Consider the following 16,975-nt stretch of genomic DNA (forward strand, 5'->3'; position numbering starts at 1 on the left):
GAGGGGAGGGGGGGGGTCATTGTCCTCGGTCTCTCTTGTGCTCTGATTACAGGCAGAAACCCCCGTTAGATGAAGGAGTACAGGGTGTCCTGTTTATCTGCCGACTGCTTAATGCTGCATTTCCTAATTGGATCCAGATGAAGTCCGTATTGGGTGCATGAAGGGGGAGGGCGGGGAACATGAAAGCAGTTGGTTAGTGGGGGGGTGAGGGGGGGCCCTGTGTAAAGAGTGCTGCCCTGTGGCTTCAGTCCGTCTGACTCTTATTCCCGTCAGTCTCCCAGCACTTCAGCTGAGAACAAGGTGTGTGGACTCTTTAGCCAATCAGTGACTTAATCACTGGTGCTGAAACACACTGAGAAACATCAGACACCTGCGGCCCTATAGGACTGGAGTTTGACACCCCTACCCTATGCCCTCTCAGTGTCCCACCCTCTCTGAGGCCCTGCCCAATCAGCAACAGGAGCTATCATCATCACTTTAGCGAGGGTGGGGGCACAGGTGCTGCCTCCCTCCTCCAGGCCCAACCAGAGAGACCCCCCCCCCTCCCGCTCGCTCCTCTGGAATCTGTACTCCCCGCGACAGCTGGTCACTTAATGAATATGCATCTGCCTTAATAGGAGGACCTCGTTAAAAGTGAAAGGGAACAGATCTGAGCGGCAAGGCTCATTGGGGGCGGAGCTTGGCCCTGTCACATGTCATTCTGGGCCCCAGCTGACATCCGCACCAGGGCCCTGTTCACGTCCTCTGCCCAATCCCATGATGCCCTTGGTGCCGGGACCCCACAGGACAAAGCCCTGGGGTATGTTCTCTCTTTGCTCTCTCTCTCTCTCCATCCATCCGTCTGTCTCAGATATTTCTTTGTGTCTGGAAAGACCAGGCAACCCGAATCCAAAAGGGGGGGGGGGTAAGTGGTCTTAATAGGAATTTAACCTCATTTTTCTCTGCAAGTGAAAGGCGTGTTTGACGGTAAGTAGGTCAAAGTGGTTAAATCTGACAGCGACGCATCATGGGGCCGGTTGACGTGCTGAGGACCGCGCGCTGGCATAAAGCGGGTGCCGCCGGATCCCGCGGCCAGAGATCTGACGCTCCGCGATCTGCCCCGCGCTCACAGGGCACGCGGTATCACTGCCTCTCTCCTTTCCATCCACATCTCTGCACTTTATTATGTACTGTTATTTATGAGATATTTATTCCACCAGAAACATCTGTCCAAACTTTGGAGCGCTGGTTCTCAATCTCGGTCCTGGGGCACCACTGTATCTGCTGGTGCCCTACCAAAATGACCATTCCAGAATTATAACAAGTTACTATTATTTCTTAGGTGCTTTTTCATGTTCAAGAGGGGTTATTTACCTTGTTAAGACACATTAGGTAATACGAATAACGGTCTGATTTGTATGTGCTTGTTATGCTATATTGCAAACAATTACGTAAAAAGAGATAACAAAATTATTCCACTGATCAAATTAAAGACTGGGGTTAATCGATATGCTCCCAATTGTTCTATTGAACACGTGTTTACTTCCTTTCATAATGTTTCTTTTAATAACACAATGCGCAATGGTTTGGCTCGTTGTCATTTATTTTGATCAGTTAAAAAAAATACCATTTCAGTTTTATTCACCTTTGGTATTCCAGAGCAATTTGGGATTTTGGAAAGGACAGAAAAAATATGAGCTCTCTCCTCGTAGGTTCTATAGCGCGCTTTGGTCCTGTGCGTGAAGACAGGAGGAGGAAGTGGCGAGTTCACCAGGAGGCACGAGGATGCTGGTCCAGGGAGACACCGCTCGTAGAGACAGTGTGAGTACTGTGTTTGGATTTTCCCCGTGTTTTAACTAAACGTTTCCAAGGTAGGTCAAATGCGCACGGACCCCCCAGGTGTACCTGTGTACCAGTGCTATCGCTTAGAGTGCGTCACTTCAGGCGTCGCCTATGATGAGAGATATATGGTATAACCACGCAAACACATAATGTTATACTGCAAATACTAGCATTTTTTGACCCAGGATACATTTTCAGCCGTAACCCTGCTGAAATTAACCCGGCTCAAAGGCTTCTCGCGCTCAGAATCTCTGACTGCTCCCTTGAGTGCGCGTGCCACCGTCTGTTCCAGAGCAAGGCACGCGAGTTTAGAGGGGAAAAGGCAAGTCTTTCGAAATTCCACGAGACGCAGTATCTCGTGTGATTACGGGTAATGTGCGCATTAAAGAGTAATCGCAATCAGCAACGTCAAAAACAATAACTTCGACTGAACGCCATTTGCAACTTTCTAATTTCAATTATTCATACTGCATTTTATGAAATCCATTGAGACCCCATCCCATTGTCATTTCTATCACAATAGACGGAGGAAAAGAGAATGAAATGGGACAGTTAAAACATGTTTTTCCTCTTTCTCTTTTGACTTGTTTGGAATACAAAACAAAGTATATTCGGCAATTGAATCGGGGTTGAGATGTGGATGGAGAAAGCACGAGACTGAGGTGCTTATATTTAATCGCGTCTACACCTGTACGTTTCGCAGTTAAGGGAGACGCACGGCCACACGTTGCTTGACGGTTTCTGTGAAAACAATTTCTATACTATTAATCCAGAAAAGGTACAATGCAGGTCAGATAATCTTTATATTAAATAATTAGTTCGGTCGAATAATGTTATGAAATAACCCCAGCAAACGCATACCAGACACTGAATAATTCTGTAACAATTTGATTCCTGCTTGAGGCAACAGTCGTTTGCCCGGCGTAAATTGTAGGCACCATCCCATTCTTGTGGGTAGTATGAAGTGTGACAACGTTGCTGACAGCTTCTTTTGGATCCGTAACCAATTTAAAATGCGGACTTTAACAACTAGATCAATATTTACACGGAAAAGCCCTCCAATGTGACACTGAAATCAATACGCTCGCCTCAAATATAAATGCAACGGTCCTTTATCAGACGGTTCCTCGCCACAGTACTTTCTCAAAACTCAGTCCGGGTTGCCACCTAGTGGCTACAGTTCGCTGCAGCAACAATCCGAGTAACTTCTTTAAATTTTAGACGCACCTTTATGTTGGTGACACGATTTTCTGACAGAATCCTAACACTATGGAGTGCCCCTATGTAAACGGTGCCAAAAAATACTGAAACTCATGTAAAATGATAAATTTACATATCAATATTGCATGTTATTTAGAAAAAAATGTCCCTGAGAACTAGCCATTACAATTGACATGTGCATCTTGTGGGGGCCTAGTTTAATACTGTTAATTTTAATTTCAGTCTGACACAGTTCATATACCAAACATGCATTTTTAAGGGTATAAAGAATAAAATAACTTCACCAGTGACATCCAGTCAGGACATTTTATAAGTTTTATTTTCAACAACTCTGTGTAGAGGCAAAAAAAATGTGATTTTCCTGATGCAGGAAAGCAAGATAACTCATTCCTGAATGGAAAGCTACAGTGGCTGTGTGTGTGTGTACCTGTGCGTGTGTGTATTTACATACACACGTGTACACCCAGGTCTTTTAAAGAGGCGCACGGACAGGGTCTGGCCTCCACACAGCTGTGGCAGGAACCGCTCGGTTTGTGAGGTAAGGTTTGTGTCACTGCTGCAGGTTAATAATCAGGATGTTCTCTCCGCGGATGAAGAGCTGGTTTATGTGTCGCGTGTGCACCCTCTGATAGTCCACCCTGGGCCCGGGCTCGTTTTTACTGGACCGGTTCTCCGCTCCGGAGTTAGGGCCCTTAGCACCCGCTTCCTGGACCTCTCTGTCCCGCCCTGGCCCACCCCGATCAGCCCGGGACCCTCTGGGGTACCCCCCCACACCCTTCCTGGGCGAGCGGCGCAGCGGTGGGGCGGAACCGTCCCCTGCAGCGTCTGAGCGGGGGGGCTCGGGTTCCAGAGACGCCGCCTCGTTGGTGTTCCCTCTCTCCTGCAGCTTCAACCTGTCAAAGAGCTGAAAAACACACACAGCAGCTATGAAACACACACACACACACACACACACACACACACACACTCTCACTCTCACACTCACACTCACACTCACACACACACCACACCCACCACACCACCACATCACAGCTTGACATGCAGGCTGTGACGTGACATTATCAAACGCAAAGTCCTCTGGTCAGATTTGGTAGGTGTGTGTATGACAGTGACGTGAGCACCTTGTGCGGTGACGCTCTCTGTGGTGAATACGTCTCCAGGATGGCTTCCTGTGAACGTTCCACGTCCACCATCGCCTGTCATGTCATAACACTTGAGCGTAGCTAACATAGCAAGCATAGATAGCTACATGGCTAACTAACACAGATAGTAACTGCCTGATAGCATAGCTTCGCCAGACTAATGGTAATACTGCATAAGCACATAACAGTACAGTACAGTGATACATAGTGCTAACAGCAATGCATACTGTATAACAGCTCTGGTGAGAACAGAACAGTGACGCATAGTGAGGTGCTGTTATAGCCACAGGCGCATTGTGCGCATCGCGCAGGCAGAAGGCCCCTCTCACCATGTTCCAGAACTTGTCGAAAGCCACCACAAAGCCGGAGCACACCCCGCGCAGCCCCTTGAAGGTGCGGATGTGAACTTTGACCCGGATCCTCTCCTGGACACAGCGATGCAGTTCTCCCAGTGGACTACCTGCATGCACTACGGAGAGAGAAAGAGAGCGAGAGAGATTCACTACAAACTGCACAAAGATTCACTAGACTGCACAGAGAGAGAAAGATTAACTATTGACTGTGCAGAGAGAGATTCACCACAGATTACCAATGTTCTACAGATTACAGATTATCACTACAGACTGCACACACTACACACAGGTTATCACTACAACCTCTGCACTACCCACCAGGCCAAGGTCATTCTTTGATTCTAAAATTGTATATTTTACCCAATATCCAGGAGAAAACATTGGTTGCTCTTTATAACAATGTATGCTAAATGTCCAGGTCTGTTGCACACCGCGTGCAGCATCAGTACCATGCACTGCGCACAGAGTTTAGCTTCCCACTTTGCACAGTCAGAGAATTTCAGTGCACACTCTGACGCTGCAACGTCTGTCACAACAAATTCTGCGTGACACAAATCTTCACATTATCCGCTTCACACACTTCACTGCAGGCGATTTATTATTTTACATTTTTGAGGTTTCAAAAATATGAAACTACGAAGCAAACCACAGTGTGCACCTCTCTGGTAACTTGACAAGCTAAATGATAAGGAAGTAAATGATCTTGCTAATCGTTGTTATGGCTAGTTATAATCTTTACATAGCCTATTAGCAATGGAATGTCGACGGGCATGTTCAAAGCGAACAGTTAGAAAATGCTGTTACGTACGGGGCATCCTTGTCAGAATATTTTTTGGTGCCTTCTGTTTTCGGGGAGGCCTCTTGCGACCGCCGCTCTCTCCTTCCTCCGGTTCCGCGTTTACCATCAGCTTTTTCAGCCGCTCTATCCTCTCTGGGTCCGGGACGCCTTTCCTCGCCTTCCGGAGCCGTTTCTCCACGTTCTCCGGCTTGGCCCGACCGCGGCCTCCTTTCAGGAAACTTTCATACTCGGCGATGTTGTTGAAGCACTTGATGTCGGGGAAAGGCAGTGGAACCTGCGGGGAGTAGAGCGCAACCAAAGGATCAAAATTATCGGAGCTGACGTCCAGCTGGGAGTCAATCTCGTCTTGTTCGACACTCCTGTCGTGCCCCCTTTCCGCAACATTGCTGCTCGAACCCGTTTCTCGCGCAGGATTCTGTTCTAGTCCCCTTTTTCTCTCTCCTTCCTCCATGTTTGAAAGACCCGCAGCTCTGAATCATGGGAAATTATCCCCCCACCCCCATTTTACTGCACCTAACCACCACTGGAGGGTGCCAGAGGCCCCAGTTGTCAAGTGGTACGCCAATGTTTGTGAATTCATTCCTTGTAATTATTTCGTTCCATTCATATTTATAGGCTACCCGTTCCACATTTCTTCAACTAAATTCTGGAGCTTTATGTCGTTAATGAACAAAATTTTTGGTGCATCATCTTTTTGCGTCATATGACTATAAGACACTAACACATTATATGTAAGATATATGTAGTATCGGAACGAACCGACGCACCAACTGTGTGTTCCGGTAGGACTGCATTAGTAGAAGGACTGATGTACCGTCCTGTTTTCAGAGTGCTAGTAGCTGCTAGCGGTGCCCGGTAGATGACAGACTCACAAAACAGTCGTGGACAGGCTGGTTGTGTTCGTGGAGATTTGTGGTCACTACAAGCTAGCTACAGATGGTGTGTCATTTCACAGGATGTCCAGGAGACGTTTGATTTATTTGGTAAGGTAGCTAATAGGTAGGAAGTCACATTAGCAGGCATATTAGCTTCAGTTCCCACGTGGATGATATACGGTTAGGCGTTGCCAAGCCGGTGCGACCTTTTCCGTCTACTCGTAAGCATAGGTGAGCATGGATAATACTATTTGCATTTTATGCGATGCTAGCTAGCTAACAGTGCGGTATTGTCATTGTTGTTCTATGCGGATTGAAACACAACGAGTCTTAATTTTGGTTAGCTCAGATTATTTGGCTAAAGAATGTTTTTATGACGTTTTTATGTTTTTCCAGGAATCCCATGTTCAGACGTGTATCATTTCTAAAAGTTCCTGTTCTGAACTTCATACGGTGTCCAGGCGGCGGCGCTGTGGTAACGAAGTGTGATCTTAAACCACTCGCGGCTTTTTGCACCAGCTCAGCGATGGCCAAGAGCAAGTTTGAGTATGTGCGCAATTTTGAGACGGATGACACGTGTCTGCGGAACTGCTACATCGTCGTGCGTTTAGACGGACGCAACTTTCACAAGTGAGTGGCCAAAAAGTTATCCAACGCAATGGTAACTGGGATTTCATGCATTATCATATGATATCAAGTCATATGGTTATGTTCAGTGCCAGTGCAAGTCTTTCAGTCTATGGCAAATTATGGCAATAATTGAGCATCCTGGAAAGCCATGAAAATGGCTGGTCCAATATCCCACAGTTTATGCGAGACATGGAATATTATGTATTATTATTATTACTATTCACTGCAAGGGAAATGCATCATTTGTTCTCAAACTGTCTAACTCAGTTTAATTTATTGTACTATAAAGTCTAGTAATGTTATTGGTATTGTTACCAGATTGTTCAAGCCAGCTACCAGTCTGTTTGCTTAATTGGTTTATGGGGCACCAAGCTTCCCTGTGAAGCATATGCTCTCGAAGACTCAGTGTTTTTATCGATCTGCGGCAGGTTTGCTGAGATGCACAACTTTGCGAAGCCCAACGACGACCGCGCGCTGGGCCTGATGACGCGGAGCGCGCGCTCGGTCATGGAGGACCTGGACGACATCGTCATCGCCTACGGACAGAGTGACGAGTACAGCTTCGTCTTCAAGAGGTCTTCCAACTGGTTCAAGCGAAGAGCCAGGTGGGGCTAACCGCGACTCTGCTGGAACTGTGGGGCTTCAGATCCTCTGTATTATATTATTGTAATCGTAATATAATATGTAATAATATTTTCTTCTTAAGCAGGTGTCACTTATTTAAAGAAAAAATGGAATTAAGAAGTTATGAAAATAAAACCAGACTTATTGCAGCTAGCTCTGTGCTGTCAGAGTTTTTCAGTGTATGTGTCAGGCGTGGTGGTAGCTTTCCACTGAAGAGCGGTTTGGACTGCAGATTGTAATTGGCAGAAGAAAAGCTTAAATTCTGATTGGCTGCAGCAGAGAGTGAATGAGCACGTTTCCTGCTCTCTCCCTGTCCCTGCAGTAAGCTGATGACCCACGTGGCGTCCCAGTTCTCCTCCAGTTACGTTTTCTTCTGGAAGGAGCATTTCGGGGAGCAGCCTCTGCTCTACCCGCCCGGGTTCGACGGCAGGGTCATCCTGTATCCCAGCAACCAGAATCTGAGGGACTACCTGAGCTGGAGGCAAGCGGACTGTGAGCGTCACTTCCTGCCCGTCGCCACGGCGATTTCAATCACACCTTCACTGATCTCCTTTCAGTGTCACTTTCATTGAAAGCCCCTCATGCACAAACAAGACCAGACAAATGTGAGCCACAAGCACAGGATCTTATGGTCAGCAGACATTAGGGGTCAGAATCACCAGGAACCTCACGATACTTTATTATCCCGATACTTGGGTCATGAAAACAGAAATGAACAATGAAAATGGTGAGACTGCATCCAACTGCAGCTCTGCAATGTCAGCAGATTTTGAGCAGCAGGTGTGGACCATCTGCAGTTTCAGACGGTGCATGTGTAACATGCACCAACACTGGTTTTACAACATCAAATATCTTAGTCGCATGAACACTGAGTTAGCTAAGCGGTTGAGCATAAGGGTGCATAAGGGCTAAGAGTGGAGAATAACACTTTTTTAATAACCAACACAAGCTAAATGCTGCTGCTTTGGATTTTCCAACGACAAGTTGTACCTCTGAGAAGGTGTTGGTATGTCTGAGCCACATGCTCAGGTTAAAATGTAGTAGTCACCATGATGTCTGCTGTTTGCATATTGCCAGCGATCTTATCTGTGGGTCTTGTTTACAGTAAACACTCTGTAGATCCCATAATCCTTATATTATATGGATGCACCGGTGTAATAGTAGGTTACAAGGTTTCTGCCTATCCAGGCATTATGAACTAAGTGGATGTAAATGGGCTAAGTGGTCATAAGTGCTCATAAGGGGTCATAAGCAGAGAACTGCAAGCTGTGGAAAAACTGCAATCTAGCAGCCTCTGAATCTGATTATGGTGACTAATTAGTGGGAAAATTTGCATTTAAATGTTTGCTAAATTGGAATGTTAGATGAAAGCTAAACATGAAGTGGAGAAATTTCTGCCTGCAAGCCGTATGAATTTCTCTCCCTTCGTTAGTTATTCGATTTCGATAACATTTTGCTGTTTAGTTGGTCAAACTGTACAGTCAGTGGTCATTTGATCTGTGGGAAACTGGAGAGCTGTCAGTAGCTCGTGCCGAACACAGATTCATTAGAAAAACGATGGAAGCAGCCGACATGCGAAGCCACTGCAGTGGACCGCTGTGGTGGTCCTGAAGGCCTTAGCAGTGAGAGAGAACTCAACAGCACCACTGGCTCAGAGATGTGTGTCTTTCCCCGCTCTCCTTTAACACGCTCAGTCCCGGTGATGATTCCTGTGTTTCTGCCCTCAGGTCATATTAATAACCTGTACAACACCGTGTTCTGGAGTCTGGTGCAGAGGGGCGGGCTCTCCACCGTTCAGGCAGAGGACAGGTTAAAGGTACGGACTCTGGCCTCTGGCACACACACTCTGTCATAATCACTATTTTCATTCATCCGTCAGGTCTGTGTGTAAGTACGCAATGTGTCATATATTATCTGTGATGTAGACGTGTAATGAGATCTGAAGAGCCGTGTTATTTGGATCCCTGCAGTAACTCCTGCACACCTGCCAAAGTAAGAAAAGTTCCATGTGTTCAGGTCAGCTGGCTGTGAGATGGGCGTACAGTGATGTTGTAGCATTTGGGAAATGCACATTTAGCGGATTGTGATTTTTGTCCCTTTCAGGGCACCCTAGCAGCTGACAAAAACGAGATCTTGTTTTCGGAGTTCAACATAAATTACAACAACGAACCCCTGATTCACAGGAAAGGCACATCCCTCATTTGGGAAAAGGTAAGTTTTTAAATCCAGTCCTGTGTGAGAGAAAGAGAAAACTGTACCCCGTCGCAATAGAAGCACAAACATGAATTCCTCTGGCCGTATTTATGGTTGTTTTACCTGCTTGTTTCAGGTGGATGAAACGACTACCAAACAGATCAGGGTGTCGAATGAAGACAAGGAGGTGGCGGTGACCAGGAGTCGCAAACGAGTCTCCGCCCACCACTGTGACATCATCGGGGACCAGTTCTGGACGGAACACCCGGAAATACTGGAGAGTGATGGCTGCTAGATAAACCCAGCTAAACGTGGCCTGATTGGCTGCTTAACTGCGGGGCGGGGCACGGGGGAGGTGCAGGGCCAGACGTGGGTGGAGATATTTCTCTCTTAATTCCCACTGGACCAAAATATGATTTTAATATATCCCTGAAGGATTATAGCCTACTGCGCAGTTTAGTGACTTTATAGAAATAAGAAGCAAGCTGGACCAGTCTGAGAAACTTTCCATGTTTTTGGACTCATATAAAACATATATTTATTCCCTTATTGCTGACAAAATCATCTTCAGTGGGAATTTCATCATTGCATTATCTTTAATAAAAGTTCAGGATTTCAGCTGCTGTTTCAGCAGACTGTGGTCTGCAGTACCAAACGCCTGATTTTCCCAAATAAGTGTTTTTTTTAATTGATGAAAAAAATGGTAGAGGTTTATATTGTATCTTTCTTTCATAAAGAAATAACTCATTTATGTTAAATATACAGTATTATATATCGGCTTTCCAGAATGTTTTTTGAAAATGTTTACTTTCAGCCCAGCACAATGTTTAAAGATAATTTAATTTAATCAAATATCTTGTCACCATGAATTGTATGATGAACGTAATCATGTAGCCCTGTAATTTGCCGGCTGAAAGTGCTTGGTGCGTTCTTCCTCGATGAGCGAAGATACCAGTAAGAGAAAATAACTACTGTGAGACACTGCTGAGCTACAGTGAATCTATTCTTCAGTATCGGCGCGCAGCCGTCTGGTGTCCTTGCGTGACCCTGCGGCTCGGAGGGGGAAACCCCAATCGCTGCTACGTTCGCGCGCTAACGGCGGGAACCGTGAATGAAGCGTTTATCCCCCGTGAGTCAGCAGGGTCACTATGGCGACTGTCACACGGAGACAAGAGCGGTCTAACGTTCATTTAACGATTCACAGTCATTATTTCATGAAGGCGATCGGCTAAAGCCGTCAAGGTGTAATTGTGGGAAATGCATTTCCATATTTCAGACCTCGGGCTTCCCAATTTGCTTCAGTAATATTAATGTAGGACACAGTCATCAGTTTATATTGGAAAGCTGACGCTCCTGGATATCTGCTGTAGCATAATGCTACTTTCTGAACGTTGTGATGTTTCAGGCTAGGGTAGCCGTGACACTGGTCTGTTGTCCATTTCTGATGGAATTTTAATGGAATGCATCAGTACCTGCTTTACTGTGAACGCGACCAGCCTGTTCTCCCAAAAGCCACAAAGAGTGGGAGAAAAAAAAGAGCGTGAACACTTTCGCAAAAAGAAATGAGAGATCTCGGGATTTCTCTTCAGAAGTCATTAGAGCGGTGCTTTTGCGTACTTCTGCCAGTTCTGAAAATGCGCCCGTGTTCTGGATTGCCAGGTAATATCGATACTTTGGTTCTGCGTTTCTTTTCATATTTCCAGAACATGTCAGATTTGCTGACTAATGAGAGAAAATGGCAGAGGTGTTTTACTGGAAGCCAGTCAACAAGGGGAAATATATGAGAGAGAGAGAGAGATGGATGACTTCTTTCCAGAATGAATATCGGTTCTTATTTATTTATGTTTTAATTTTGCTTGCAACTGGTAGTTCATCATCTTGTTAATTTATTAAGTTGCTACTTTCCATGTTTGTTATATATATACTGCTGATTTTTAACAGTGAATATTACGAAGCGCAGAAATGATGATGTAACGCTTAGGGAAACATCTTCCCTTGGTTTATCATTTGGCTTTTTATCATGTGTGGGTTACTGGTTGGCTTGTTAAGAAACTAATGAATCACTCAAAGTGCAGCTATTGCATTACGAGGAGGCTTCAGAAGCATCTGTAAGTGGTCGGAAGTATTTCCCCTTTTTCGAAAGGCGCAAATGAGGCTATAATTTGGTTTAAAAAAAGAAACTGCCATCGAAATGTCCTGTGGCTCTCGTCCACTTTTGCTGAACATCACAAGAGGTAATTTAAACAAAACCAGCATCGTGTGTTAAACAGCTCCTAGCAGTGTACCTTTTTAATGCTCTCAACGCTTTAAGGCTCTTACAGGCTGCAGGGCAGTAAAATGGGAACTTGCCTGCAGGTTCGACTCCCTGGTGAGACACTGCCGTTCTGCCCTTGAGCAAGGCACTTAACCCCTGGTACTTAAGTAGCTGTATAAATGTAAAAACGTTAAGGCTGCGCACGTCGCTGTGGATGAGAGCGTTTCTTAAATGCAAATCGTACCCGTGCTGCAGTGTCCACTGCCTCCAGTATCGATTCGGGAGAGCACAGGGTGAGCGTGTGGAGTGTTCACAGCCTCCAGTATCGATTCGGGAGAACGCAGGGGGAGCCTTTGCTCTCCTCTGACGCGTGTGATGTCAGCTGATGTTTCCTGACGCACCAAAGTTAGCGAGTCAGCCTCACACAGACGTGGGAGAGAGGAAGACTTCACGTGCAGCTCAACAGACGAACCCGATTGACCAGCAGGGGTCACTAGAGAGCTATGGAACGCAGTTGTCCAGATTGAAACCCTCCGGTCAAAACCTCCTTGAGCCAATCGTGAGTCACTTTGCTGCACTGCCAGTCACGGTCATTAGATACCGTATTACTGTCCGGTATTCAGTACCAGACCATGGGACCCATCCATGCAATGGAACTTAACAGCATGAGCCAACTCACAGATGCTCAAATATCAGTAGTTTTAGTTAATCCATGTTTATGGACGGCACAATCAGGGATTTTTAGAATATCTTCTAGGTCGAGGATTTGGACATAGCAAGATTCGGGAACCCATGGATGCCTTCTTGGTCTGGGCGAGAATCCACAGGCCCGGACTGGCCAAGGCCAACCCAGCCGCCACGAGCCAGGAGATCAGCGTCCAGATGGGGGAAGAGTGGCGCAAGCTCTCGGAGGCACAGTAGATGGAGATGGATGGGAAAATATGGTACTTGGACATCAGTGTTGGGGTGAGGAGGGTGTGACTGAACTGACGTGGCCAACTTTGTGTGAGAATTGCAAGTATGCATCTGGACCAGATCCAAGGTCTACAGATTTTACTCCAGTGGAATAAAACATTTCTGCATTCAACACAGCCTTCGTTTGTGACGGAGGAGTAAAGTTTATGAGCAGAAACGTTTCAGGGAAACTGGGTTCTTGGCAGCAGGATCAGTTTGATGTGTAGATATGAGAAGGTGCCAGTGCAGAGCAGCAGGATCTGAAGGCTTCCCACGGTGGCAAGCTGTTACCTCTCCTCTCCGTGTCCGTCCGCATCGACTCACCCGCCTTTCTGAAGCAGGGAGAGAAGCTGAAGCAGCGGGATTATATCACAAAACAAGAGGCCTGTTCTCTTATAAGAACCCTAATTTGGACCTTTGCGAGGTGAACTCGGTAGCCTTAAAGGATTCTCTTCCAAATCCTTTTGACTTGTGGATGTGCAACTTCCACTGATTTTCTGAATGGACTCTTTTTTTCTTTTTTTTTTAATTGCCTGTGTTTACAGAAAAAAAGTTTGCGCTGAAAAAAATCATGACCGCAGAAACTTGCCAATGAACTTGCACCAAACATAGCTTTTCACAAAAATTCCTTGAAGCGTAAACAGGCCTGCTATTGATCAAAACACAGTGCCCTGTCAATGGCTGCTTAGATGAAAATCGCTGGTGATAATTTGTTTGTTTTAACAAGCCGCGTTACAACACCACTGTCGAAGGATCTATATCTTAGCCTACTCTCAAACCGTACTTACTGGCGTTTTTATATTGGGTTTTTGTACTGAACCCGCCCAGCCTATCAATAGAGCGAGCCGTGCTCATCCAGTTATGCCTGAAAGGGGGAGGTGCTCTTGTTGCCAAGAGGCTGCGAAAGATGCGCTCGGAGCAGACTGGAGTGCGTACAGCCATAGCCGGGCCATTCGCTGTCAATGTAACACTGCCTCCATCAGAAGCCATGCCTCCGCCGCCTTACTAAAAACCCTTCATTCACCGGACACACCTTCACTCCGCTTCTGTCTGCATGGCCGCGTGCATAGCATTTGCCATGTTAAAGCGCGTGCGTTTCAGCCGCTTGATTTGCGGTTCGCTAGTTGTGCGTTATTATTTGTGTCTATTTTTAATTCCTTTCCATCTCCGCTTGCCTTGCATGGCTTGTGGAGAGCAAACGTATCCAGGTAAGGCGCCTCTTATTTCTGTTATTGTTAAATGTGCATTACAGAATGCCGGGGGACTTAGCAGATCGTTGTCTGCGTCTTAAATGTTGCATTTAGTGAAATATTTATTTTGAAACTCTGAACCACAATTACGCTACTGGTGATTATCTCTACTAAGGTTTTTTAATGTTCACCGGCAGTCATAGCCATTCGTTTTGATAAATTTACGCTTCATCTGTTGTGGAAAGTAGAAACAATATGCGGTTAGCAAAAATATTAATTATTAATAGCCTTGCTTAGAACTAATAAGATTTTTTTTATTCTCCAAAGGAATCGTTTAACGCAAAATGTTCACTCTCGCAGCAAAGACTTTTCGTTTTGGCCAAGAATGTAGCCTACACTCGTAGAGCGTAATACTTGGCCATGAACTTTGGAGCGAGGTGAAGTTTTCATTCAAACTAACACGTAGGCTACTTCAAGTGCTACTATAATAATATGCCGTTTTGTTCGGGCATTTTCTTTTGCGGAATTTGTGCAAATGGCGTCATATATTTGCACCTTTAATTTAAGAGACTGGATTCATGTTAGCCTGCTGATTGGATGTGTTGTATGCTTGTGCATAGAGGACCGGTGGTTGGGCCACCAGATGCCGAAATTGGACCACATAGAAAAGTATGAAGTTATTTACCCCAGATGGATATCCCCGGATCGGGGCAGATCCTCTTTCTCCGACAAAGTAAGCTCTTATCAGGTATGCAAGCTACACATATGTAAAATCCTACTCATCTGCATAACGTCTCATAGTATCTTATGATTATGGGAATAAATTACCTTTGAAATAAACAGACTCGAGGAAGCTCACGGGATTGTTGTAGCATAAAATGGTTAATTCTTCTGTTGAAAAAAAAAAAAAAACACTGTGTAGGCGGTGACGTTGGACTGTGTGGTAGTCTCTGCGTCCTGTCCTTTCCGTCCTCTTTATTTCCTATTGCTCTGTCTCTGGCAGCACCCCCCACAGGTGAAGGTCGGGATTACGGCAGGGAGGAAGGAGCTGGTTCTTCAGCTGGAGCGGAACGAGTGAGTGCCGGTCGGAGCGTGCTCTCGTGGCGGCTTTTCAAACTGTTTTATTTGGAATTCCGCTTGCGTTCAAATGGGTCCCTGGTTTCCGCGGTGATGAATGGGATTGGCCGAGCGGCCGGCCGCGGGCCAGGTTTTCCAGATGGAGCGTTTGTAAGATTAAGGAGCGCAGAAATAGTTCGTGGGAAACTCGCCATTCTTCCAGCCCTTCCTCTGAGTCTGTGAGATATTCCTGAGTGTTAAATGCAGCCAGTTTGGTCTGCTCTGGTGAGGGAAATACAGCAACATATCAGAACATCAGATCCTCCCCTCAACCCCCCCCCCCCCCCCCCCCACCCCCTCTCCTCAACCCCCCAACCCCTCCCCCATGTGAGTCACGTTTCAAAGTGACACTCATGACAGGACAGTTGGTGTGGCACCTGGCGCTCTCTCGCAGACAGGAAGTGGAGGGCGCTGTGGCTCTCTGTGATTGGCGAGCTGAGTGACGGTGCTGTTATTTCCAGAGGGGAGGTTGATAGGGGAGGTTGGGGGGGGGGGGACCATATGGAGCGGTGGATCGCTCCTCTGCGTGGTCGCTCAGCTCGACCGCAGCGCGAGGCGTGGGGGGGGGGCGGGTGATTTGTGGCGTGTGGGAGAAGGCTGGGGATCCAGTGTCTCTGCCTCGGGGCGTAATAAATCTGCCCCCCCCGGCCCCTGCACTCCGCTGGTCCCCCGAAGCTGGGATATGCAGCCCAAACGCCGCTCGTGTCCCGGGGCAGGGGTCCCCCGGCGGACCCTGACCTCCGTCTGTCTCTCTCAGCTGGGGTGCGAGTCTCCGGGAGGAAGCATCGCACAGCTGGGGAGCACTTCCCCCGGCCGCTCGCTCAGTATTTAGGTCATTGTGTGTTGCTGGTTGTGCAGTTTGGAAAAGTATGTATCTCTGTAAATGAGAACCGTGTGGGTCTTTCCCCCGACTGCTGTCTCTCTGTCCTGCAGACTCCTCGCTTTCTTGCTTCATCCTGGTCTCTGCTCCCCCTTCTATTCCCACCATAAGCACCATCTGTACCCTGCGTTGCTGTGTGTGTGTGTGTGTGTGTGTGAGAGAGAGAGTGTTTTTGGTGGGGGGGGATGTCTATGTTTGTGCATGTGTGTATGTGGTATATGTTTCTGAGTGTGGGTGTCTGAGAGAGAGAAACAGAGAGAAAGAAAGAAAAAGAAGGAGAGGGTGAGAGAGAGAGAGAGAGTTATTGGATTCATATGGATGTATCCTGTCCTGCTGTAGAGGTGCGTTATTAGCTCAATATGGATGAGTTCTGTACGGCTGTAGTTCTGTTATTGGCTTTGCATGGATTTGTGGTTAGGCCTGTTGTAATCAATTCAGAGACTAAACCTAAGCCGATCCTTACGGAGTTAGGTGATGTCATTGGGGTAAAGAAACATTAGATTTTAGATTTTGAAAGGGGGGGTTGTCCATGTGAAGGGCATTGGAACCGAGGCTGTCCATTCGCAGATGACTTTCACCTCTCTATGGTAATGCAATTCTTCTGACAACCCATTTACTTTCCCCAATGTTATAAATCTTCACACTGTCTCACGCACATCTACCTCATGGTGCAAAGGGCAAAGTCACTCAAGCTGTGTGTGTGTGTGTGTGTGCCTGCCTGCGTGTGTGCACGCATGCTTGTGTGTGTGTGCCTGAGTTTCACTCAATTTTGGTTGTCTTACTGTGGTTATAACAAAAAAAGAATAACTCATATCATTTTAAGAATAACTCTTTGTATTTCCGATTATTATTACACTGCTTTGTTGAATGCATGATTCTGATTGGTCACTTCAGGCATTCTACGGCCAAATATTTGAATAACT

The 16,975-nt window shown here is 46.4% G+C and overlaps 3 protein-coding genes across 4 annotated transcripts in view; 2 read left to right on the forward strand and 1 right to left on the reverse strand.

Annotated features, from left to right (window-relative positions):
- Positions 1-3,592: 3,592 nt before the first annotated feature.
- Positions 3,593-5,830, reverse strand: lsm11 (LSM11, U7 small nuclear RNA associated). Its single transcript, XM_064325204.1, has 4 exons — positions 5,346-5,830; positions 4,514-4,653; positions 4,195-4,238; positions 3,593-3,935 (listed from the first exon to the last, which is right to left on the reverse strand). Exons 1-4 carry the CDS (start codon positions 5,785-5,787, stop codon positions 3,593-3,595), a joined length of 969 nt encoding a protein of 322 aa, XP_064181274.1. The 5' UTR covers positions 5,788-5,830.
- Positions 5,831-6,095: 265 nt separating this feature from the next.
- Positions 6,096-10,333, forward strand: thg1l (tRNA-histidine guanylyltransferase 1-like). 2 transcript variants are annotated; one of them, XM_064325323.1, is made up of 7 exons: positions 6,096-6,442; positions 6,608-6,841; positions 7,270-7,446; positions 7,788-7,957; positions 9,193-9,281; positions 9,569-9,676; positions 9,795-10,333. In XM_064325323.1, exons 2-7 carry the CDS (start codon positions 6,615-6,617, stop codon positions 9,951-9,953), a joined length of 930 nt encoding a protein of 309 aa, XP_064181393.1. In that variant the 5' UTR covers positions 6,096-6,442; positions 6,608-6,614; the 3' UTR covers positions 9,954-10,333. The 2 variants fall into 2 exon arrangements, with proteins under 2 accessions (XP_064181393.1, XP_064181394.1); XM_064325324.1 differs by having other exon boundaries at positions 6,673-6,841.
- Positions 10,334-13,774: 3,441 nt separating this feature from the next.
- The window catches only part of adam19b (ADAM metallopeptidase domain 19b), a 28,873-nt gene continuing 25,672 nt past the window's right edge, over positions 13,775-16,975 (forward strand). The window contains 3 exon segments of the mRNA XM_064325205.1: positions 13,775-14,074; positions 14,677-14,804; positions 15,060-15,130. Of these exon segments, the coding sequence (XP_064181275.1) occupies positions 14,047-14,074; positions 14,677-14,804; positions 15,060-15,130 (227 nt within the window). The 5' untranslated portion in view covers positions 13,775-14,046.

The sequence above is a fragment of the Anguilla rostrata genome, chromosome 3 (assembly GCF_018555375.3).
Source record: "Anguilla rostrata isolate EN2019 chromosome 3, ASM1855537v3, whole genome shotgun sequence".
NCBI lineage: Eukaryota > Metazoa > Chordata > Actinopteri > Anguilliformes > Anguillidae > Anguilla > Anguilla rostrata.

What these genes read in the sequence shown, in the direction of transcription:
- lsm11 (XM_064325204.1), bottom strand. Translation starts at nt 5,787, where the DNA reads ATGGAGGAAGGAGAGAGAAAAAGGGGACTAGAACAGAATCCTGCGCGA. An exon ending in TCGACAAGTTCTGGAACATG is followed by an intron (nt 4,239 to 4,513) that starts GTGAGAGGGGCC and finishes ATGACATGACAG; the next exon opens with GCGATGGTGGACGTGGAACG. An exon ending in CAGGAAGCCATCCTGGAGAC is followed by an intron (nt 3,936 to 4,194) that starts GTATTCACCACA and finishes GCTCTTTGACAG; the next exon opens with GTTGAAGCTGCAGGAGAGAG.
- thg1l (XM_064325323.1), top strand. Translation starts at nt 6,615, where the DNA reads ATGTTCAGACGTGTATCATTTCTAAAAGTTCCTGTTCTGAACTTCATA. An exon ending in AGGCAGAGGACAGGTTAAAG is followed by an intron (nt 9,282 to 9,568) that starts GTACGGACTCTG and finishes TGTCCCTTTCAG; the next exon opens with GGCACCCTAGCAGCTGACAA. An exon ending in CATCCCTCATTTGGGAAAAG is followed by an intron (nt 9,677 to 9,794) that starts GTAAGTTTTTAA and finishes TGCTTGTTTCAG; the next exon opens with GTGGATGAAACGACTACCAA.